General features: G+C 42.9%; 1 protein-coding gene across 1 annotated transcript in view; it reads left to right on the forward strand.

Annotated features, from left to right (window-relative positions):
* The window catches only part of smg1 (SMG1 nonsense mediated mRNA decay associated PI3K related kinase), a 153093-nt gene that overhangs the window by 121262 nt on the left and 7556 nt on the right, over positions 1-24275 (forward strand). Inside the window, exons 55-62 of the mRNA XM_033041229.1 lie at positions 626-766; positions 2441-2593; positions 5495-5674; positions 12952-13179; positions 15954-16165; positions 20454-20560; positions 21376-21555; positions 21995-22101. Coding sequence (XP_032897120.1) covers positions 626-766; positions 2441-2593; positions 5495-5674; positions 12952-13179; positions 15954-16165; positions 20454-20560; positions 21376-21555; positions 21995-22101 — 1308 coding nt within the window. The remainder of the gene's footprint in view (positions 1-625; positions 767-2440; positions 2594-5494; positions 5675-12951; positions 13180-15953; positions 16166-20453; positions 20561-21375; positions 21556-21994; positions 22102-24275) is intronic.

Consider the following 24275-nt stretch of genomic DNA (forward strand, 5'->3'; position numbering starts at 1 on the left):
TTTGTAATTCGTGTAAATCAATATTGAGTTTGAATGGCTGTGACTCGGGCTAATGCCAGGGATTTGATAATTGACAGTTTCGTTCCATGCATCCTTGCGTTTTCAAGGCTGGTGCTGTATTGAGACAATAATTTGAATAGATACAATTGTGGATTTGTACAGCCTGCAATACGCTGTGGCCGACTGCTGACATATTTCACGATTAGATTTATTTATAAATCTCATTGAAATGAATACGCAGGTCCGTACACACACAGTAGCTCAGCTGGCGAGAATGTTTATCCCGAATGACCCATGACCTGGGCATGCGCAGTTGTAATACTGAACTCGCTTATTCTAATGCATCCCTGGAATCAATTTGATGTTAGATCACCAGTGTTTGTGCTATCCCATTTAATTTGTTAACAGGGACAAGTTCATTTTAGCGGCATCCAGATTAATACTATTTATTTAAATAAAAAATGAGGTTGGTGTATTCGAGCAGTAAATAACAGCAACACCTACTGTTTTCTGTTTTTGTAAATGTCCTTTTACAATTATTTTCCAGTTATTGACTGCATTACAAAGCCTAACTGAGTGAGTATATGGCATTAATTTTAACTAAATGTTCCGTTGTTTCCATTAGTGGCAGCATGAAGATATTCTTATGAATAGAACTCAGCCCGTTTCCACAGTTACACCTCCACCTCGCACAGGAATTCTTTCCAACATGAAAAAGAAATTGCATGCACTTAGCCAGCTGGAGGTTTCTGTTTCCACAGTGCAGGTAAATTACTTATCTTTCAACTTTTTATAGCTCTGGCTTATTGGTGGGTGAATAGGCCAATGATAGGTCAAACATGAGCCTTTTGCATTGCTTTCTGGTGAGGTGTTTTGTATTTAAACTGATATTGCAAATTCATGTGGAAGATATATATTCAACTCGATGGAATCGGGCATAGATCACAAATATGGTGCATGGTAACTATTAAAATGTGATTTCTGCAAATACATTATGTGTGCAAATTGTTATTCTCTTCAGTGACTGTTTTACTATGTCCTAACATTAATCCACCGTAAGACATTTTTAAATGGTGCTGCTATTTTTGAAATCCTATGGTCCTTTTTCCCTTTAATTTCAGTTTGAATACAATCTCACCGTTTTTCCTCAATGTATAATTTTCTCAGCTGAATTTTTTAAGGATGTAACAAGTAAAATGGACAAGGGAGAGCCAGTAGACTTTCAGAAAGCCTTTGATAAGGTCCCACACTGGAGATTAGTGGGCAAAATTAGAGCACATGGTATTGGGGGTAGGGTATTGACATGGATAGAAAATCGGTTGGCAGACTGGAAACTAAGAGTATGGATTAACGGGTCCCTTTCAGAATGACAGGCAGTGACTAGTGTGGTACCACAAGGCTCGGTGCTGGGACCGCAGCTATTTACAATATACATTCATGATTTTGATGAAGGAATCAAAAGTAACATTAACAAATTTGCAGATAACACAAAGCTGGGTGGCAGTGTGAACTGTGAAGAGGATGCTATGAGGATGCAGGGTGACTTGGATAGGTTGGGTGAGTGGGCAGATGCAGTATAATGTGGATAAATGTGAGGTCATCCACTTTGTAGGCAAGAATGGGAAGGCAGATTATTATCTGAATGGTGTCAGGTTAGGAAAAGGAGAAGTACAATGAGATCTGTGTGTCCTTGTACATCAGTCACTGAAAGTAACCATACAGGTACAACAGGCAGTGAAGAAAGCTAATGGCATGTTGGCCTTCATAAAGAGAGGAGCTGAGTATAGAAGCAAAGATGTCCTTCTGCAGTTGTACAGGCCACACCTGGAGTATTGTGTGCAGTTTTGGTCTCCTAATTTGAGGAAGGGCATTCTTGCTATTGAGGGAGTGCACTTGTAGGTTCACGAGGTTAATTCTCGGGATGGTGGGACCAGTCATATGATGAAAGAATGGAGCAACTGCAATTCTACTAAATTGCATTCACTGGAATTTAGAAAGATGAGAGGGGATCTTATAAAAATATCAAATTATTACAGGATTGGGCACGCTAGATGCAGGAAACATGTTCCCGATATTGGGGGAGTCCAGAACCGGGCCACAATTTAAGAATAAGGGGTAGACCATTTAGAACTGAGATGAGGAAAAACCTTTTCACACAGAGTTGTGAATTTGTGGAATTCTCTGCCTCAGAAGACAGTGGAGGCCGATTCACTGGATGCATTCAAAATAGAGTTAGAGCTCTTAGGGCTAGCGGAATTAAGGGGTATGGGGAGAAGGCAGGAATGGGGTACTGATTGTGGATCATCAGCCATGATCACATTGAAATGCGGTGCTGGCTCAAAGGGCCCAATGGCTTCCTCCTGCACCAATTGTCTATGTATCTATGTATATATGTATCTGTCAGAAATATAACAATACATGATGGCTCTTTGTCACACAGGAGAAACTGGCAGCATTGGAAGCCAGCATTGAGCAACGCTTGAAATGGGCAGGAGGTGCTAATCCTGCTCTGGCGCCTGTTCTCCAAGATTTTGAGGCAACGATCTCTGAAAGGAGAAATCTGGTAGTGAAGGAAAGTCAACGTGCAAACCAAGTACGTATACGCTTGCCCCAAGAGCCACTCCCAAGGCTTGTTCATTTCCCAACCTGAACACTCAAATGTAGCACGGGTTCACTGCGTGACGTATTCACACCCCTTTGATATACAGGAAAAGATTACATTTGATACAATATATGGTTTATTTCATGAAATGTAATATCTTTTATTGTGAATTAACCTTCAAGACGCAGCCCAGACCATCACACAAACCAACCTCCCTTCCATTGACTCCATTTATACCTCACGCTGCCTCGGCAAGGCCGGCAACATAATGAAGGACGAGTCTCACCCTGGCCGCTCCCTCATCTGCCCTCTCCCATCAGGCAAAAGGTTTAGAAGTGTGAAAACATACAACTCCAGATTCAGGGACAGAGTCTTCCCAGCTGTTATCAGGCAACTGAACCATCCTACCACAACTAGAGACCAGTCCTGAACTGCTATCTTTGGAGAGCCTCGGACTATCTTTGATTGGACTTCTTCCAATGGTCTTTTAATTCCACCAATGCTTGTCAAATCAAGCAACACTGGAAATAATGAAAGAATGTATTCACAACACAAGAGGATTAGTTAAGGAGCTTTTCTAATGTAATCTCTCAAAATATTTCAACTTTAGTTTATTGCCATGTTTGTACCGAGGTACATTGAAAAGCTTTTATTGTGTGCCAACCAGTCAGCGGAGAGACAATACATGATTATAATCGAGCCATTCACAGTGTACAGATAAATGATAAAGATAATAATATGAATGAGTGACGTGCGGTGAGGTCAATGGCTGGGGAGGCACTGGCTAGTATCAGAGCCAGATTTACACACATATGAACCCGATAGAGGTAGCTTAAATTCACCATCCAATTGGCAGGTTGCACAATGACTGCCATATGTTTCATATTTCATATCAGCATTCTTTACAGCACATGCATACAGGTTATTGATTGGAGACGATCAGCCACGATCACAATGAATGGCGGTGCTGGCTTGAAGGGCCGAACACCGCCCGAGGCTGGAAAGTCAGCGCCGCCAGCGGTGGAATGCAGTACTGCGCCGCCGCTGCTGAAGCTGGCTAACGTGGAGGGAGAGCGAGGTAGCGTCAATTACGTTGGCTGTGTCTACGTAATTGACGCTCGCTCCTCCTCCACCGGGCTCAAGACACGCCCCCTTGTGATGCAGATGTGATCACTGCCTCCCCTGGAGCTTTTCTATTGCAGTTTTATGTGAGACCAGCGAGCACAAATGTAATATCTTTATATGTGAAATACGTTACCTGGACTATGGAAGGTAAGGACATGTAATGAAGGTGTCTACAAACATTACTTTGGTGACATACATAGAGATAGTAACAGCCACACGCTTATTGCCCGCGCTCCATACAGTTTCTGAGGGATTGCGCAATCGGAGAGGCTCAGCTCGTTGCTGCCTCACCTTTCATCTCTTCCTGTATTTGCAGCGGAGCTCTGAAAATGATGCGATTTTGACTATAAAAAATGATTAGATTCATATAGAAATGACATTTATAACAGATCTGTGGAAAATCTTTATATTTATTTTGTTTTATTTTTATTTTTATTTACTTTTCTTAATAGCAATTTTCATTGGGAGTATGACAGGTGAAGCTCTGCCTCCTCTGCCTCTCCTGACTGCACATCTCTGATATGAATAACATTTAGTGCAAGATAAAGCCAGTAAAGTCATAAGTGATAGGAGTAGAATTACACCATTCTGGCCATCAAGTCTACTCCGTCATTCACTCGTGGCTGATCTATCTCTCCCTCCCAACCCCATTTTCCTGCCTTCTCCCCATAACCTCTGACACCCGTACTGATCAAGAATCTATCTCTGCCTTAAATATAACCAGTCTCATTATTTCCAGTGTAATTTGATTTGACAATCCATTGGTGGAATTAAAAGTTAAAGCTTGTTTTGCTTCCCTTGAGGGGAAAATAACGTGTGCCCCAATGGATTGGCACAATCTGTTTGTTTCTAGATTTGAATCCACACTAAACTAACACCGTTACCCATATGAATTGTTCTCTATTATATTTCGTAATGGTGCAACTCGAGTGGCCCCAAATTACTTATTCCTGCCACATCCTCTCCTTTGATGCTTTTAGTCTGTCCAGTTTAATGCAAGGTAGTTTAGTTTTTATGGCAGGTAGTTTTTATATTTTTACAAAATGGTTTCATTTCCACAGAATTCGGTCATCTGGAGCAAACATATTCAAAAACTGATCTTTTTCAAAACATTTTGAACTCTGCTAATTTAAAACACAAGTTTTAAATCTGCAACTACTCTTAAAGAGAAAATGTTAAACATTCTTGTGGATCTTTAGATTGTTATGAAAAATAATTTTCTTATGATCGTTGAAATTTGTTCCAATATTTATTCTGGAACACCTTATTTTTAGGTAATTGGGCAGTAAACCTAAAGGGCAATTAGACTTTAATATCAGAAAAGCATGCACTAAGACAAGACGGAGAGGTGATGGAGGAATAGAATTGGTTCTTCTCTGTGTCAATTTCAATAAAGGAATCTGATGTGATGATATCTCTCTCCTCGTGTGCTTTTTAAAATGGAGCCTATGCTCGGATTATATTTTGGACACTCCGAATGTGCATGGTTAGCTTCATGTAGTGCCACAGTCTAGCACGGCTAAAAGAGTTTTAAGAGAGGATAGCAGGGTTTGATAACTGATGCAAGTGATGAAATGTGGGAGATAGATTCAATGGAGCACTCACAATGGCATGGACTGGTGTTGCCAAATGGCTGCTTCAATGCTGTGCTTGTATGAAATATACACCTGATCAGAACTTATTAGAAGTATGTTTATAAAAGGAGTAATGCTTGAAATAGAGCACAGGTTCTTTTACTACCTCTTAAATTGTTTCTTGTTTGCCCAGGTGACTTTCCTCTGTAGCACAATACTCCATTTTGAAAGTTTACGAACACGGACAGCAGAGGCCTTGAGTTTGGACACTGCACTGTTTGACCTAATAAAACAATGTCAACAAATGTGTTCATTTGCATCGCAATTTAGCAGTTCAGTTTCTGACCTTGAACTTCGGCTACTTAAGCGTTTGGTGAGTTGAAATAGACTTTGTTTAAAAAAGAATTAGCACAAGCCTGTGTAATTTTTATTTCAAATAAGCTTTTACAAAGGGTTTCATAATCTGTGTCATAAGAAAATCCTTATACTGGAATTTGCTGAAGTAGGTAAACTGGTAATCGTCTTGCACTGATTTATTTTAGCACATTCGCAGACTTCTTACAGCATTGTCGGTCATCTCATGGGTTTGTGGAGAATTAAATCATTTAACAATTTGGAGAGATGATAGTTTCTGAGATTGCAGTATAGAGAAGTGCCCAGGATTGGGTGAGTGATGCCACCAGCAGAGGTGGGGGGGGGGGAGTCGTCAGTTTTGGTTACATCCAACATGAGTTGAGAGCCCCTGAGACTTGGGCAGTAGGTCAACATATGGCGCAGCAGTGGCTAATGACTGGCAATAAACGGCTGTCACCATGACCAGAATCTGCTCTAATCTTGATCTCATCTGAGTGTCTGCATGGTTCGCATCAGCCCCCACAGGCAACTGTTGCATGATGCCCCTATGATTCACTGTAGACTGAGATGTTCAAATTAGTTCAGTTTCATCATTTTGTTGCTGCTCCATTTGATTTCTTGAAGAATTCAGTTGTGGGATTTCACAAGAAATCATTGGCAGAGTGAACCAGTGATATTGCAACTTCTGTATTTGTGTGATACTGAATTTGCAAGAACTTACCAGCAAAAATCCAGGCTGTTATTTTATCAGTTAGAGAGCACAATTAAAAGATGCAGTTATGTTCCTGATTGCTTGTGATTTTTGTTGGTCACTACCTACCCTACTAGCATCAGGTATTCCTTTTTAAGATCATAAGATGTAGGAATAGAATTAGGTCTTTCGGCCCATCGAGTCTACCCCACCATTTGATCATGGCTGATTTACTTTTCCCTTTCAACCCCATTCTCCTGCCTTCACATAATCTTTGACGCACTTATCAATCAAGAACCTATCAACCTCTGGTATAAAATAAAAACAATGGTGACCTCCACAACTGTCTGTGGCAATTAATTCCATATATTCACCCCCCTTTGTTAAATAAATTCTTCTTTATGTCCCTTGATTCCGAGACTGTTCTCTCTGGTCCTAAACTCTCCCACAACTGGAAATATCCTCTCCACATCCATGCTATTAAGGCCTTTCATTATTATGTGGGTTTCAATGAGAACCCACTTCATCTTTCTAAACTCTAGCGAGTACATGCCCATGCTCCTCGTACATTAACCCAAACATTCCCAGGATCATTCTCTTGCTGCTGCAAGAAAGAATTTCATAGTTCTGTTTCGGGACAAATGACAATAAAATACTCTTGACTAAACCTCCTCTGAACCCTCTCAAACGGCAGCAAATCCATCCTCAGATATGGGGCCCAAAACTGCTCAAAATATTCCAAATGTCGTCCGACCAGCGTCTTATAAATCGACAGCATTATATCCTTGTTTTTTTTAATATTCTAGTCATCTCGAAACGAAGGATATCATTGCATCTGCCTTCCCTACTGACTCAATCTGCAAATTAATCTTTTGGGAATCCTGCACCAACACTCCCAAATCCTGCACCAACACTCCTTGCACCTCCAATTTCCGAATCCTTTCCCCATTTAGAAAATTGTCTACACTTTTATTCCTTCTATAGAAAGTGCACGAGTGTACATTTTGCTACGCTGTATTCCATTTTCCATGTCTCTGCCCATTCTCCCAACCTGTACAACTCCTTCTGCAGAGTCTCCTCAATACTACCTGCCCCTTCACCTATCGTCATATCAGCCACAAACATGGTCACAAAGCCTTCAATTCCATCTCAGATCCTCCTGGATGTTTCCTTTCATTTAATTTCATGTTTTCTAGTTTCATTTTCAACCTTTGCATCGTTTCCAATTGTCGCATGTGATAGGAGGATCTTGACGTCTAAACTTGCATCGCATTGATTGAGATGCTGAGAGATGAGTAGTGCATTACATTTTTTGGCAAAAATGAGGAGTGATTAAATTTTTGCAAAAAATATATGTGAAAAGATCTTTAATAGAGCAGTGCACATTCAGGAGAATTCCATTACTTTAAAGTCAAAGCAGCTAAAGGTTCAATGGAATAAAAAGGAACTGCAGGTGCTGGTTTATACCAAAGATAGACACAAAATAGGAAGAGGAAATAGATAGGTGATGTTTCGAGTTAGGACCCCTCAGACTGATTATAGGGAGGGGGGGGGGGGGGGGGAGACCAGGACAAATCGGGGCCGGCAATACATAACGTCAGGCAGGGTGGTTCCCTGATAGGCCAATTGTTGGCCAGGGATTGTGTGATCCCAAGAGGGATACATCGTTGTAAACCTTGGAAGTGGTTCACTGATGTTTATTGGAGGAATGGGGGAGCAAGGTGGTGGTAAAACCAGGGTGGAGAGTGTATGTAGAAGTTGCTAATTCAACATTCATGCTGCTGGGTTACAAGCCTGGCAAATTGATAGGTGGATACAGGTAAGGGGGCTGGATTGGTAGATGGGTGGACAAAGGCCAGAGATGAAAAGAAGACAAAGGCTGTAAGAGAGGCGTGAAACCAGTGGAAGGGCCAGGCGGGGGTTGGGTGGGAGAAATGGGTGAGCATTTGGGTAGGCAATAGGGAAGTGGAGGGGGAGGTGGTGAGATTGAGTCATAGAAACATAGAAAATAGGTGCAGGAGGAGGCCATTCGGCCCTTCGAGCCAGCACCGCCATTCATTGTGATCATGGCTGATCGTCCCCTATCAATAACCCGTGCCTGCCTTCACCCCATATCCCTTGACTCCACTAGCCCCTAGAGCTCTATCTAACTCTCTTAAATCCTAGTGACTTGGCCTCCACTGCCCTCTGTGGCAGGGAATTCCATAAATTCACAACTCTTTGGGTGAAAAAGTTTTTTCTCACCTCAGTCTTAAATGACCTCCCCTTTATTCTAAGACTTTGACCCCTGGTTCTGGACTCGCCCAACATTGGGAACATTTTTTCTGCATCTAGCTTGTCCAGTCCTTTTATAATTTTATATGTTTCTATAAGGACCCCCTCATCCTTCTAAACTCCAGTGAATACAAGCCTAGTCTTTTCAATCGTTACTCAAAATTGGAAACGATCTTTGAGTCGTTACTCAAAATTGGAAAATTCAATGTTGATAGCATTAGATACTAAGCAACTCGAGGTGCTATTCTTCTAGTCTGCATGTGGCCTCTGGCAATGGAGGCAGCCCAGGACAGCAGGCCTTGGCAGACCGAGCACAAGAGTTTGGCGAAATGGTTGCCCAGTCTACTTTCTGTGGCGCCAATGTAAAGTAAGCCGCTTTGGAAGTAATAAAAGCAGTAGATGAGGTTAGAGGAGGTGCACATGAACTTCTGTTTCACCGTAAGGCTGCTTGGATCCCTGGATGGATGTGACGGACCAGGTGTAGGAACAGCTGTTACATCAACTTTGATTGCAGGTGAAAGTACCTGGGGAGGGGGTGGTTTGGGTAGGAAGTGATGAGTGAACCAAGGCATTACAGAGGTATCAATCCATGGAAAGCAGAAAGAGTTGGGGTTGGGAAGATGCGACCGATGGTGGGATCACATTGAAGGTGGTTGTATGGATGCGGAGCATGTGGATGAAAGGTTACGGTTAGAGGATCTCTCCTTGTTCTGTCTTGGGAGAGTGGGAAGTGACAGTAGAACTACTCACAGGAGATACTGATGAGGGATTCATCTACAGCAGCTAGGGAACAACCATCTTTACTAAAGAAAGAGGTGATCTCAACTACCTCCTCTGGCAGCTTGTTCCATACATCCGCCACCGTTTGCGTGAAAACGTTCCCCCACGGATTACTATTAAATCTTTTCCTCTTCACTTGGATCCTATGTCCTCTGGTCATTGATTCCCCTACTCTGGACAAGACTGTGCATCTACCCAATCTAGTCCTCTCATGATTTTGTACACATCTATAAGATCACCCCTCATCCTCCTGCGCTCCATGGAATAGAGACCCAGCCTACTTAATCTCTCCCTATAGCTCACACCCTCTAGTCCTGGCAACATCCTCGTAAATCTTTTCTGAACCCTTTCAAGCTTGACAATATCTTTCCTATAACATGGTGCCCAGAGCTGAACACAATATTCTAACTGCGGTCTCACCAATGTCTTATACAACTGCAACATGACCTCCCAACTTCTATACTCAATACTGTGACTGATGAAGGCCAAAGTGCCAAAAGCCTTTTTGACCACCTTGTCTACCTGCGACTCAACCTTTAAGGAACCATGCACCTGTACTCCTAGATCCCTCTGCTCTACAACACTACCCAGAGGCCTACCATTTACTGTGTAGGTCCTACCCTTGTTCGATGTCCCAAAATGCAACACCTCGCACTTCTCTGTATTAAATTCCATCGAACATTTCTGCGACCACCTGTCCAATCTATCTAGATCCTGCTACAATCATTCACAACCATCTTCACTATCTGTAAAACCGCTAACTTGCTAATCGTGTCCTGTATGTTCCCATTCAAATCATTGATTTAGGTGACAAACAGTAACGGGCCCAGCACCGAACCCTGTGGTACACCACTGGTCACAGGACTCCTGTCTGAGAAGCAACCTTCCACCATCACCTTCTGCATCCTTCCATGCAGCCAATTTGCTATCCAATCGGCTATCTCTCTTTGGATCCCATGCGATATAACCTTCCAGAGCAGTCTACCATGCGGCACCTTGTCGAAAGCTTTACTAAAGTCCATCTACACAATATCTACAGCTCTGCCCTCATCAAACATTTTGGCCACATCTTCAAAAAAAATCAATCAGATTTGTGAGACAGGACAAAACGTACAAAACCCATGCTGACTATCCCTAAACACCCCTTGCCCATCCAAATGCCTGTATATCCTATCCCTCAGAATACTCTCCAGCAACTTGCCAACTATCAATGTTAACCTCACCGGCCTATAGTTCCCAGCATTTTCCCTGCAGCCCGTCTTGAAAAGAGGCACAACATTTGCCACCCTCTAGTCTACCGGCACACTCCTGTATTTAAGCATAAATCATAAATATCAACCAGAGCTCTCGCATTTCCTCTCTAGTTTCCCGCAATGTCTTCAGATATATTTGATCAGGCCCTGGAGGTTTGTCTACTTTTAAACACGACAGTACCTTCAGTACTTTTTCGATGATAACCCTGATTTCTTTCAAGACACTTCCAGTCACTGCTCCAATTTCCCCTGTCCTACTGTCTTTCTCCTCGGTTAATACAGAGGACAAATACTAATTTAGGACCTTGTCCATCTCCTGTGGCTCCACACAAAGGTGACCACTTTGATTCCTGAGAGGTCCCACTCTCTCTCTCTCTCTCTATCTCGCTCTCTCTCTCTCCCCCTCTCTCTCTCTCTCTCTCTCCCTCTCTCTCTATCTCCCTCACCCTCTCTCTCTCTCTCTCTCTCTCTCTCGCTCTCGCTCTCGCTCTCGCTCTCGCTCTCGCTCTCGCTCTCTCTCTCTCTCTCTCTCTCTCTCTCTCTCTCGCTCTCTCTCTCGCTCTCTCTCTCTCTCTCTCTCTCGCTCTCGCTCTCGCTCTCGCTCTCGCTCTCGCTCTCGCTCTCGCTCTCGCTCTCGCTCTCGCTCTCGCTCTCGCTCTCGCTCTCGCTCTCGCTCTCGCTCTCTCTCTCGCTCTCCCTCTCGCTCTCGCTCTCGCTCTCGCTCTCGCTCTCGCTCTCGCTCTCGCTCTCGCTCTCGCTCTCGCTCTCGCTCTCGCTCTCGCTCTCGCTCTCTCTCTCTCTCACCTTTTCCCCCTTATGTATTTATAAAATATTTTGGAATTGTCCTTATTGCTACCCGCCTGAGCTATCTCCTGGCCCCTTTTTGCCCTTCTGATGTTTTAGTTTACTCCTGAGTTCCCGAAACTCCTCCAGGGATGCCCTTGATCCCAGCTACCTATACCTGTCCCATGCATCCTTCTTGTTTATGACTAACGTCTCAGTTTCCCTCGTCAGCCAAGCTTCCTTACATTTGCCTGTTTTGCCCTTCACTCTAACGGGGATGTACACATCCTCAGCTTTCTTCAGTACACTTTTAAAAACATCCCACTTGGCGGATGTTCCTTGCATAGAAACATAGAAAATAGGTGCAGGAGTAGGCCATTCGGCCCTTCGAACCTGCACCGCCATTCAATATGATCATGGCTGATCATCCAACTCAGTATCCTGTACCTGCCTTCTCTCCATACCCCCTGATCCCTTTAGCCACAAGGGCCACATCTAACTCCCTCTTAAATATAGCCAACGAACTGGCCTCAACTACCTTCTGCGGCAGAGAATTCCAGAGATTCACCACTCTCTGTGTGAAAAATGTTTTCCTCATCTCAGTCCTAAAAGGTTTCCCCCTTATCCTTAAACTGTGACCCCTTGTTCTGGACTTCCCCAACATCGGAAACAATCTTCCTGCATCTAGCTTTCCCCTCAATTAACCTGCTCCAGTCAACTTGAGCGAGACCTTCTCTCATATGAAAGTCCTGCCATCCCAGGAATCAGTCTGGTGAACCTTCTCTGTACTCCCTCTATGGCAAGAATGTCTTTCCTCGGATTAGGAGACCAAAACTGTACGCAATACTCCAGGTGTGGTCTGCAGTTGTACAGGGTCTTAGTGAGACCACACCTGGAGTATTGTTATTTGAACAATAAAGAGAAATGCATTCTTAAAATGATACGGACACAAAAAGTTGGAGTAACACAGCGGGACAGACAGCATCTCTGGAGAGAATGAATGGGTGACAATTTGGGTCAACACCTTTCATGAGGTTGAATTACACTGAGAGAGAACTATTAGTAAAATATTGTTTTAAAAGAAGCATCTGAGTAATGAGGTATTGGATTTTTTTAAATGTAAACAATATGAGTGAACTGAAAAGGGTACTCTCGTGTACTGAGATGTCTCAGCAGAAAGGGGGAGAGAAAGAATTGATCTAAATTTCAGAATTAAATCTGAGAAATGTTTGTTATAGAAGATGGGTTTCTTTTGTAAGTTGTATACCTGTTAACACATTCCCATGTGTGAATGATGTTTTAAATGTACCTTAATTTGCTAATATTTATAATTTCATACATGAATCATTGTTGGAGGGCTATCATAATATTGGAAATAAGAGCTCTTTTTAACAATCTTTTAATAATCCTCAGTCTTGATATTAATATTGTGTTTTAATTTAAATGCCAGTACTTGTTCGATTGTAATGGATGATTTTATTTCAGACTTGTGTGGTATTTTCCTATTTATTCCAGGCAACCAGTCTTGAACATCCAATAGGAAGTTCCGAATGGCTTTCTTCTGCTCACAAGCAACTGACTCAAGATCTGTCAACTCAGAGGGCAGCGCAGACTGAAAAGGAACAACAGATTGAAGCTGTCTGTGAAATCATACAGACCCTAGTGGATAATATTAAAACTGTGCTTACAGGCCATAACAAACTATTGGCAGATGTTAAACACCTTCTGAAAGCAATGGCAAAGGTAATAATCTGCATTCATTAACATAGTCTCCAGTTTAATTTTCAGGTAAGTTTGTAGAAATATGGTTGATACTTACCAAATGCATCATGATTGTTGACTTCAAAACTGAAAACAGAAGATTTGTGTTGCGTAATATTTGAGCTGTCTGTATCTCCAATTGAAACATTCATATTATGATCATTTAAAAAAATTGAGGAAACCTGCTTATTTCTGCCAATTAGATAAACGTTAGCTTACAGTGAACTGCTTCTATAAAATAATATGGCATTAAAATATTACTTTCCTTGTGTAATTTTGTTTTAAATCTGTGGCCAATCTAAAATGAGAATTGTAGATACTTCCAGCACATTTTCTGGGAAGGTAAGAGTTCCTCAAAGTAGGGCCTCAGCAAAGGCAAACAATGTGTGCTCAGACTAGAATAATCATTCAAAAATTCTTGATAATGGCTTCCATTACCTTACCGAAACTTTATGAAACGGGTCACCACTTCCAAAACATGAGAGAATAACATGGTTTTCTCCGAGAACTTCGGTTTCCCCCACATTCCAAAGACATAGAGGTTTGTAGGGTAATTGGCTTGGTATAAATGTAAATTGTTCCTAGTGTGTGCAAGATGGTGTTAACGTGCGGGGATCACTGGTCAGTGCAGACTCGATGGGCCAAGGGCCTGTTTCCATGGTGTATCTCTAAGCTAAACTAAATAACTATTCTTGATTTGAATTTTTTGAATAATATTCAGAAAAAATACTTTTAAAACAGTGACCTAATGTGGATAATGTTAAATGGAATGGATCTGGGTATATTCATAATTTGAATGCCAGCATCAAATGATCAGACTGTAGTTATCCGAGGCACAAAGATACATGATTGGAATCCCAAGGTGAAATTTATTTTAATTCCAATTGTGAGATTATCATTAGAGTGCTATCTAAATGATTGATATTATGCAGAAGGTTCACTGGCGATGTACATCCACCTGACTCCACTGTAGATAAACATGAGACTGTGTCTGGAAATGTTCTGAATTTTCTCTTCTGGACAATACAGGCAACCCCTCTATTACGGTGTTTGGGTTACAGGAATTCATCTTTACCGAATTCACATCAGTACCCAAAAGTTTGAGATACGGAATAAAACTCATTGCAAAGAACTTGTGTGACTAAAAAGGAAATAATTGAAACTGATTTTTTTCCAACATGGTTCTTGACGCATGCGCAGATGCTTTGCATTACGGAAACTTGAGATGCAGACCATTTTCTAGGGAAGCAGTCTGGGTAATTTAGGAGTCGCCTGTCCTTATTTATTTGCAGGCACATCAAGGATATATTTTCTTTTGATAGAACATGGGTCACAAGTCAAAGATTATAAAGCTAGAATTCAGAAGATTGAGGGGGGATCTTATAGAAACTTACAAAATTCTTAAGGGGTTGGACAGGCTAGATGCAGGAAGATTATTCCCGATGTTGGGGAAGTCCAGAACTAGGGGTCACAGTTTAAGGATAAGAGGGAAGTCTTTTAGGACCGAGATGAGAAAATCATTTTTTACACAGAGAGTGGTGAATCTGTGGAATTCTTTGTTACAGAAGGTAGTTGAGGCCAGTTCATTGGCTATATTTAAGAGGGAGTTAGATGTGGCTCTTGTGGCTGAAGGGATCAGGGGGTATGGAGAGAAGGCAGGGATAGGATACTGAGTTGGATGATCAGCCATGATCATATCGAATGACGGTGCAGGCTCGAAGGGCCGAATGGCCTACTCCTGCACCTATTTTCTATGTTTCTATTAGCAAGTGTTCTGTAGGTGCCTTGGATGAGATTTATTGATCATCATTAGACATGGGTAAGATGTCGGTAGACTGGAGGGTGGCTAATGTTGTGGCTCTATTTATGAAGGGCTGCAAGGGAAAGCCTGGGAACTATAGACCAGTGAGCTTAGCATCTGTGGTAGGCAAGTTACTGGAGTGGATTTTGCAGGATAAAATATATGCATTTGGATAATGGGAGCTAATTAGGGATAGTTAGCATGGTTTTGTATGTGGGGGATTGTGGTTTCAGGTTAATTGGCTTGTTAAATTGTAAATTGTCTCTAGTGTGTAGGATAGTGCTAGTGTTTCCACATTGTATCTATAAGAGCCTGGTTCCACATTGTATCTCTAAACACATTAATCTAAAGGATATTGTGAAGCTGGAAAGAGTGCAGAGAAGATTTACAAGGAGGTTTCCAGGACTTGAGGGTGTGAGCTATGGTAAGAGATTGTGCAGGCAAGGAGTGTGAGGTTGAGGGGTGATCTTATAGTTGTGGAAAAATCATGAGGGGAATAGATAGGATGAATGCAAAGTCTTTTAACCAGAATAGGGGAATCAAGAACCAGAGGACAAGGGTTTAAGGTGAGATGGGAAAGAGGGACCTTGACTATAACCAATTTATGACTGATATAAAGTATTTGCCTTGCAATTCTATTGAGTTGACCGTTTAGTAATTATGGCCATCTGCTCCCTATGAATTGGGCAAACATTCCTTCAAGTAATTCCACATGACTTGCAAATTTGAGAGAATTTAGTTCCTTGACATTTGAAAGTGGAAATTGGTGACAAAAAACTGTATGCAAATTAACAGCTCATTTTGCAATTTTATTGAAATGTAACATTTAGTATTTAAAACAATTAATTATTAATATCATCACATTGACATGAAGAGCAGTAGCAATTCCAACTTGTTGGGAATATTTGCAAACAAAAATCATCTAATTCTTCTCATGTTTGTACCTTATTGAAAGGATGAAGAAGCAGCTCTGGGGGACAATGAAGATGTTGCTTATGAAGACAGTGTGCGCCAGTTTTTAGCTGAATACAAGTCTTGGCAAGATAACATCCAAACAGTGCTGTTCACAATAGTGCAAGCCATGGGACAGGTCCGAAGTCAGGAACATGTTGAAATGCTTCAGGAAATTACACCAACTTTAAAGGAAATGAAATCGCAAAGCCTAAAGTAAGCAAGTTAATCAAATAACATTTCAGGTCTAAAAGATTCCTTTGTTATATTAGTTTAACAAATTTTGGGTGCACCTTAGATACATAGACAATAGGTGCAGGAGTATGCCATTCGGCGCTTAGAGCCGCAACCGCCATTCAATGTGATCATGGCAGATCATCCACAGTCAGTACCCCGTTCCTGCCTTCTCCCCGTATCTCTTGATTCCGCTAGCCCTAAGAGCTCTATCTAACTCTGTTGAATGCATCCAGTGAATCGGCCTCCACTGTCTACTGAGGCAGAAAATTCCACAAATTCACAACTCTGTGTGAAAAAGCTTTTCCTCATCTCAGTTCTAAATGGCCTACCCCATAGTCTAAAACTGTGGCCCCTGGTTCTGGACTCCCCCAACATTGGGAACATGTTTCCTGCATCTAGCGTGTCCATTCCCTTAATAATTTTATATGTTTCTATAAGATCCCTTCTCATCCTTCTAAACTCCAGTGAATAAAATCCCAGCCATTCCATTCTTTCATCATATGACAGTCCTGCCATCCCGGGAATTAACCTCGTGAACCTATGCTGCACTACCTCAATAGCAATAATGTCCTTCCTCAAATTTGGAGACCAAAACTGCACACAATACTCCAGGTGTGGTCTCACGAGGGCCCTGTACAACTGCAGAAGGACCTCTTTGCTCCTATACTCAACTCCTCTTGTTACGAAGGCCAGCATGCCATTCGCTTTCTTCACTGCCTGCATGCTTACTTTCAGTGACTGATGTACAAGGACACCCAGGTCTCGTTGCACTTCCTCTTTTCCTAATCTGACACCATTCAGATAATAATCTGCCGCCTTGTTCTTGCCACCAAAGTGGATAACCTCACATTTATCCACATTAAACTGCATCTGCCATGCATCTGCCCACTCACCCAACCTATCCAAGTCACCCTGCATCCTCTTAGCATCCTCTTCACAGTTCACAATGTCACCCAGCTTTGTGTAACCTGCAAATTTGCTAATGTTACTTATAATTCCTTCATCTAAATCATTAATATATATTGTAAATAGCTGTGGTCCCAGCACCCAGCCTTGCGGTACTCCACTAGTCACTGCCTGCCATTCTGAAAGGGTCCTGTTAATCCCTACTCTTTGTTTCCGGTCTGTCAACCAATTTTCTATCCATGTCAATACCCTAGCCCCAATACCATGTGCTCCAATTTTGCCCCTTAATCTCCTGTGGGACCTCATCAAAGTCCAGATACACTACATCTCCACTGGCTCTCCCTTATGCATTTTACTCGTTACATCCTCAAAAAATTCCAGAAGATTAGTCAAGCAAGATTTCCCCTTCGTAAATCCATGCTGACTTGGACTGATCCTGTTACTGCTATCCAAATGCGGCGCTATTACATCTTTAACAATCGACTCAAGCATCTTTCCCACTACCGGTCAGGCTAACTGGTCTATAATTCTCTGCCTCGGGGCAGTGGAGGCCGGATATCTGGATACTATCAATAGAGAGCTAGATAGAGCTCTTAAAGATAGCAGAGTCGGGGGATATGGGGAGAAGGCAGGAACAGGGTACTGATTGTGGATGATCAGTCATGATCACATTGAGTGGCGGTGCTGGCTCGAAGGGCTGAATGGCCTACTCCTGCACCTATTATCTATAATTCTCTGCTTTCTCTCCCTCCTTTCTTAAAAAGTGGAATAACATTAGCTATCCTCCAATCCACAGGAACTGAACCAGTATCTATTGAATATTGGAAATTGATCACCAATGCGTCCACAATTTCTAGAGCCACCTCCTTGAGTAACCTGGGGATTAATGAGCCTTCAGTCCCATCAGTCTACCCTACACCATTTCCTGACTAATGTGAATTTCCTTCAGTTCCTCCGTCACCCTAGATCAGTGGTTGTTAACCTTTTTGGCACCAGTAGGCGCATACGTGAATAAAATACTTTATGTGGTATTATCTTTGTTAGATTCCTAAACATGGGCTCAACAAATTGATGTCATTTGTGTCCCCTTCATGACCCCTGGCAAAGCCCCAAACGAGTCACGACCCCCAGGTTAAGAACCACTGCCCTAAATACTCTGTCCCCATGTACATCTGGGAGATTGTTTGTGTCTGCCTTAGTAAAGACAGAACCAAAGTACCTGTTCAACTCGTCTGCCATTTCCTTGTTCCCCATAATAAATTCACCTGTTTCTGTCTGCAAGGGTCCCACATTTGTCTTAACTAATCTTTTCCGTTTCACATACCTAAAGAAGCTTTTATTATCCTCGTTTATATTCTTGGCTAGCTTACCTTCATACTTCATCTTTTCTTCCCGTATTGCCTTTTTAGTTACCTTCTGTTGGTCTTTAAAAGTTGCCCAATCCTCTGGTTCACGCTCATCTTTGCTATGTTATACGTCTTCTCTTTTAGCTTTATACTGTCCTTGACTTCCCTTGTCAGCCACGGTTGCCTCTTATTCCTGTTAGAATCCTTCCTCCACTTTGGAATGAAATGATCCCGCATCTTCTGGATTATTCCCAGAAATTCCTGCCCTTGCTGTTCCACTGTCATCCCTGCTAGGGTCCCTTTCCAGTCAACTTTGGCCAGCTCCTCCCTCATGCCTCCGTCGTCCCCTTTGTTCAACTGAAATACTGACACTTCTGGTTTTACCTTCTCCCTCTCAAATTGCAGATTAAAAGTTATATTATGGTCACTCCCTCCAAATGGTTCCTTTACCTTATATGAAAAAACCCGGCAAGCTGTAAATTTCTAAATGGGGTTTAAACTTTGTCTGCAATGTAACCTTTCATGTACACAATGCTGGGTGTGTCAATGTGTTGTAGGGATGAAGTAATATTAAGATGCACCAAAACTGAAAATTAGTGTTTGCCTTTTATGGATTGTGAAATAAAGAGCAGAGCAGAATTGGGTGCTATTGTATAGATACGTGCATTATTTAACATCCAATTTATATATTATTGCAGTACTGAAATAGTTGCAGTATATTTATCTATAGTTTGGCTATTTTGCCTCTAATTTATTTAGCATTATGTTTTTTAAACCAGGAGCCAGAATTACATCAATAAACGTTTGTGTAGGAAGGTACTGCAGATGCTGGTTTACATCAAAGATAGACACAAAATGTTGGAGTAACTCAGTTGGACAGGCAGTATTTGAATGAGAGATGGTGCCTGTCCCAGTGAGTTAATAATGGTGTGACTAGTTTAAACGTTGAGAAATCTTTTGCTACCCCTGTCCCAATTAGGAAACCTGAACGGAAACCTCTGGAGACCTTGCGCCCCACCCAAGGTTTCCGTGAGGCTCCGGTCACTGAGTCAATGAGTCCATGAGTGACCAGAGCCTTTGGACCGAAGCGTGAGCTGCATCCACTCATCAAATATGCTATAGGATGTTTGCCACCGCCGACCACACACACACACACACAGACAGACAGACAGACAGACACCACCACCACCACCCCCCCCCCCCACCACCCCCCCCCCCCCCCGGAGGAGCGCTGTAATGGCTTTCAAGAGGTAGGTCAACGGCTGTCACAGAGCACGGTAAGTCCTTTACAGAGGGGGGGGGGAGAGAAGGACAGAGAGAAGGGGAGACAACGGGGGGGAGAAGGAGTGGAGACAGTTTTAAGAAGTTTAATACAGTCAGCGGGCATTTTACCTTCCGGCGGATCTTCTAGGACCTGAAACCCAAAGATCCGACAGCCATTCAAATGGCCGGTCAGCAATGGATATTGCCTTCGACTGCCTGTAAGTAGATAGCAACCCCACTCCACTGGCTTCCACCAAACGGCGAACTATTTTTAGTCGAGGCCGGTTTTATTTATTTTTTAAATAATCGCAGGAACATAGAAGAAGCCTCGACTACGCGGAAACCATTTTCCACCATTAGGGAGAGTGACCGGAACCTCCGGGAACCTGACGGAAACCTTGGGTGGGGCGCAAGGTCTCCAGAGGTTTCCGTTCAGGTTTCCTAGGTGGGACAGGGGTATGGCTATACTTAGAAACACAACAATCACCACTTCAATATTCTGCTTTGATGATGGTTCATGGTTTATACAGCATTTAGTTTGTTTCAGATTTCTAGCATCTGCAGCTTTATTTTGATATTTGTTCTATAATTGGAACTCGTATGTTATTTTAATATACTGTTAAAAAAAACATTCTCATCTCTCCAATTCATTTTGTTTGAACTAAAGTGTCTCACCTTTGCATCTCATCTACAGGTTTCTTATAGTTCATAAGTTTATACGTTATATGTTTAATTATAAATTTCTTTTTCAGTGTCTACAATGATCTGGTCAGCTTTGCATCCCCACTCGTTACAGATAAATCCAATGAGTGTTCAAGTCCAACCTCTGTCTCTGCATTTCAGCCCAGCTTTGCTGCAGGTACACTTTGACCAACTTGCTGCTACATTTTCAACCTTTATTTTTATTCTTTGAAGCAATTCTTAATACATCAATCGATTCTTAAATCTTATTAAATTATATGCAATATGATTTCAAATGGAGATGTATTCTCCTTAAAACCTTGTCTCATTCTCTAAACTGTTTTAGCGCTCGTTGCTCTAAGGGAAAATGTTTGTTACAAAAATTATAAAGAAAGAAAATCATTAAAATGTACATCTTGCCATACGTGCCCAGACAATTGAGGCCATATTCACATTTGCATTACATTACATCAATGTTTACACCAACCCTTTAGGAGCAGTTTCAACCAGCATTGTCATTTCCAGAATTGCATGATGAGTGTGAAGTGAGCCACTGGAGTATAATGAACACGAGCCAGTTATAGGCAATAGGTTGCATTGTTTGATGCTGCCACAGCACCAATGCAGGTGGTTCTAAATGGTGGTTGACTGTGTATAAACGCTATTGTTAAAATAGTGCTTGCTCAGAATGTTCAGGTGGTATATTTAAACATGCAGAACAAGGATTTTTTTGTATCCATTGAGTTACATTATTGCTCAGATTTCACATAAAAGGACAATATTTAAGGCATAGAATCTCGATAAGTACAGGTATCAGAGCTGTGGGGAGAAGGCAGGAGAATGGGATTAGGAAGGAGAGATAGATCAGCCATGATTGGATGGCAGAGTAGACTTGATGGGTCTAATGGCCTAATTCTGCTCCTATCACTTATGACCTTATGACAATGCTTAAATCACTGTGTGGAATTATATTGTCTAATGCACTCCCTGCAGCTGTTCGCAGCAGTACAACGCAAAAAACCCAACCAGAAGTTATGTCACAGAATGCACGAAAGATGGCTCAGAGAAATCTTGTCGCTTCAGCAAACACGCCACCTGGCACAACCCTAGGATCGGGCAAGAATATTGCTCCAAGTCCGAAGAAAGCAGCAAGAGATCCCAAGACTGGGAAAGGTAAATAACATTTTATTAATTACTCCATTAGTTATGAATTTGGAATGTTCATTACTAGAACTCAATTTTCCTGCTTTTACAAAAATGTATTTTATTCTAAACGGCGAAGTTGGTTCTGAATGTGGTCATGTGCATATAATCTGGAGTCTCATTGTATCATCAGGGTCACAGTCTTTCAACAAAATATCTGCATTTTCTTAAACTTGATCCATTGTCATTTTTTAAAATTAAACTGGAAATTTGAAGGGTATATAATGGCTCTGTTTGCGAATTATCTCTACTACAAATTGGCACAATTATGTGCTTACCTACATAATTTAAACTATTCCAGAAGTATTTAGAATACATGTTTATTTGGGAATATGATCTCAGTTGAAGGTTAAAAAAATATTTAATTGTAATAGTTAATAAAAGCAAAATTGTCTTTTGGTACTTTCAGCTGTCCAGGAACGCAATTCCTATGCTGTTAGTGTTTGGAAAAGGGTGAAGGCCAAGCTGGAAGGTCGAGATGTTGATCCCAACAGAAGGATGACTGTTGCTGAACAGGTACAATGTAGTCAAAGTGTACTAATTCTCTCACTAAAACTCAGCGGGTGCGGCAGCATCTATGGAGGGAAGGAAATAGGCAACGTTTCTGGCCGAAACCCTTCTTCAGACTGATGTGGGGGGGGGGGGGGGGGCGGGAAGAAGAAAGGAAGGAAGAGGAGGAGCCAGAGGGCTGAGGGAGAGCTGAGAAAGGGAGGAGACAATAAGGGTTACCGGAAATTGGAGGTCAATGTTCATGCTGCTGGGGTGTAAACTGCCGAAGCGGAATATGAGGTGCTGCTCCTCTAATTTACGGTGGGACTCACTCTGGCCATGGCGGAGGCCCAGGACAGAAAGGTCAGATTCGGAATGTGAGGGGGAGTTGAAGTGCTGAGCCACCGGGAGATCAGGTTGGTTGTTGCGGACCGAGCGTAGGTGTTCGGGGAAACGATCGCCAAGCCTACGCTTGATCTCACCGATGTAGATCATCTGACATCTAGAGCAGTGGATGCAATAGATGAGGTTGGAGGAGGTGTGCAGGTGAACCTCTGTCGCACCTGGAACGACTGCTTGAGTCCTTGAATGGAGTCGAGGGGGGAGGTAAAGCGACAAGTGTAGCATCTCTTGCGGGTGCAAGGGAAAAGTGCCCGGGGAGGGGGTGGTGCGGGTGGGAAGGGAAGAATTGACAAAGGAGTTGCGGAGGGAGCGGTCTTTGCGGAAAGCAGACGGGGGGAGATGGGAAGATGTGGCGAGTGGTGGGGTCACGTTGGAGATGGCGAAAATGACGGAGGACTATTTGTTGTATGTGACGGCTGGTGGGGTGGAAGGTGAGGACTAGGGGGCCTCTGCCCTTGTTACGAGTGGGGGGGGATGGGGAGTGAGAGTAGTGTTACGGGGTATTGAAGAGACCCTGGTGAGAGCCTCATCTATCGTAGGGGAGGGGACCCCTGTTCCCTGAAGAATTAGGACATTTCCAATGCCCTGGTGTGGAACACCTCATCCTGGGAGCAGATACGGTGTAGACGGAGGAATTGGGAGTAGCGGATGGAGTCCTTACAGGAAGCAGGGTGGGAAGAAGTAGTATAGATAGCCACGGGAGTCAGTGGGTTTATAGTGGATGTCGGTCAGAAGTCTATCACTTATCATCACCCGCCTGGGGCTTGGACATCGGGAGAGACATGGAGAGCAGGGGAGAGAAAAGACTTTGCCTCCATCACAGTGGGTTCACTGTGATGGATGTTTGTGTGAACTTAATTGTGTGTATGTCTGTAGGACATTGTCTTTGTTTGTATGGCTGTGGAAACAAAATTTTGTTCGAGTCTCACTGGGGCTCAAATGACAATAAATTGTATTGTATTGATGGAGATAGTGCGGTCAAGAAATGGTAGGGAAGTGTTAGAAATGGTCCAGGTGTATTTGAGTGCCGGATGGAAGTTAGTGGTGAAGTTGATGAAGTCAGTGAGTTGGGTGCAGGAGGTAGCACCAATGCAGTCGTCGATATAGCGGAGGTAGAGGTCGGGGATGGGGCCCTGGTACGACTCGAACAAGGATTGTTCGACGTACCCTACAAAGAGGCAGGCATAGCTAGGGCCCATGCGCGTGCCCATAGCTACGCTTTGTATTTGGAGGAAATGAGAGGAGTCGAACGAAAAGTTATTAAGGGTAAGGACCAGCTCCGCTAGGCGGAGGAGAGTATCTGTAGAGTGGGATTGGTTGGTTCTCCGGTCGAGGAAGAACCGGAGGGCTTTGAGACGCTCCTGGTGGGGGATGGAGGTGTAGAGTGACTGGACGTCCATGGTGAATATGGGGATGGGGGGCCTAGAGAATGGAATGGCCGGAGACGACGGAGAGTGACTGAGGTGTCGTGAACATAGGTAGGGAGGGATTTAACCAGGGGGGATAGGATGGAGTCGAGGTATGGCACGAACAGGCAGAGACAATGGGTCTACCAGGACAGTCAGGTTTGTGGATTTTGGGGAGAAGGTAAAATCGGGCCGTGCAGGGCTGGGGAACGATGAGGTTGGGGGCTTGGGGGGACAGGGAGCTGGAGTTGATGAAGTCGGTGATGGTGCTAGAGATAGTGGTCTGGTGCTCGTCTGTGGGGTCATGGTCCAGGGGTAAGTAGGAAGAGGTGTCCGAAAGTTGGCGCGTGGCCTCAGCTTTGTAGAGATCAGCACTCCAGACTACCAGGGCAC

The sequence above is a fragment of the Amblyraja radiata genome, chromosome 22 (assembly GCF_010909765.2).
Source record: "Amblyraja radiata isolate CabotCenter1 chromosome 22, sAmbRad1.1.pri, whole genome shotgun sequence".
In the NCBI taxonomy this organism is placed as follows: Eukaryota; Metazoa; Chordata; class Chondrichthyes; order Rajiformes; family Rajidae; genus Amblyraja; species Amblyraja radiata.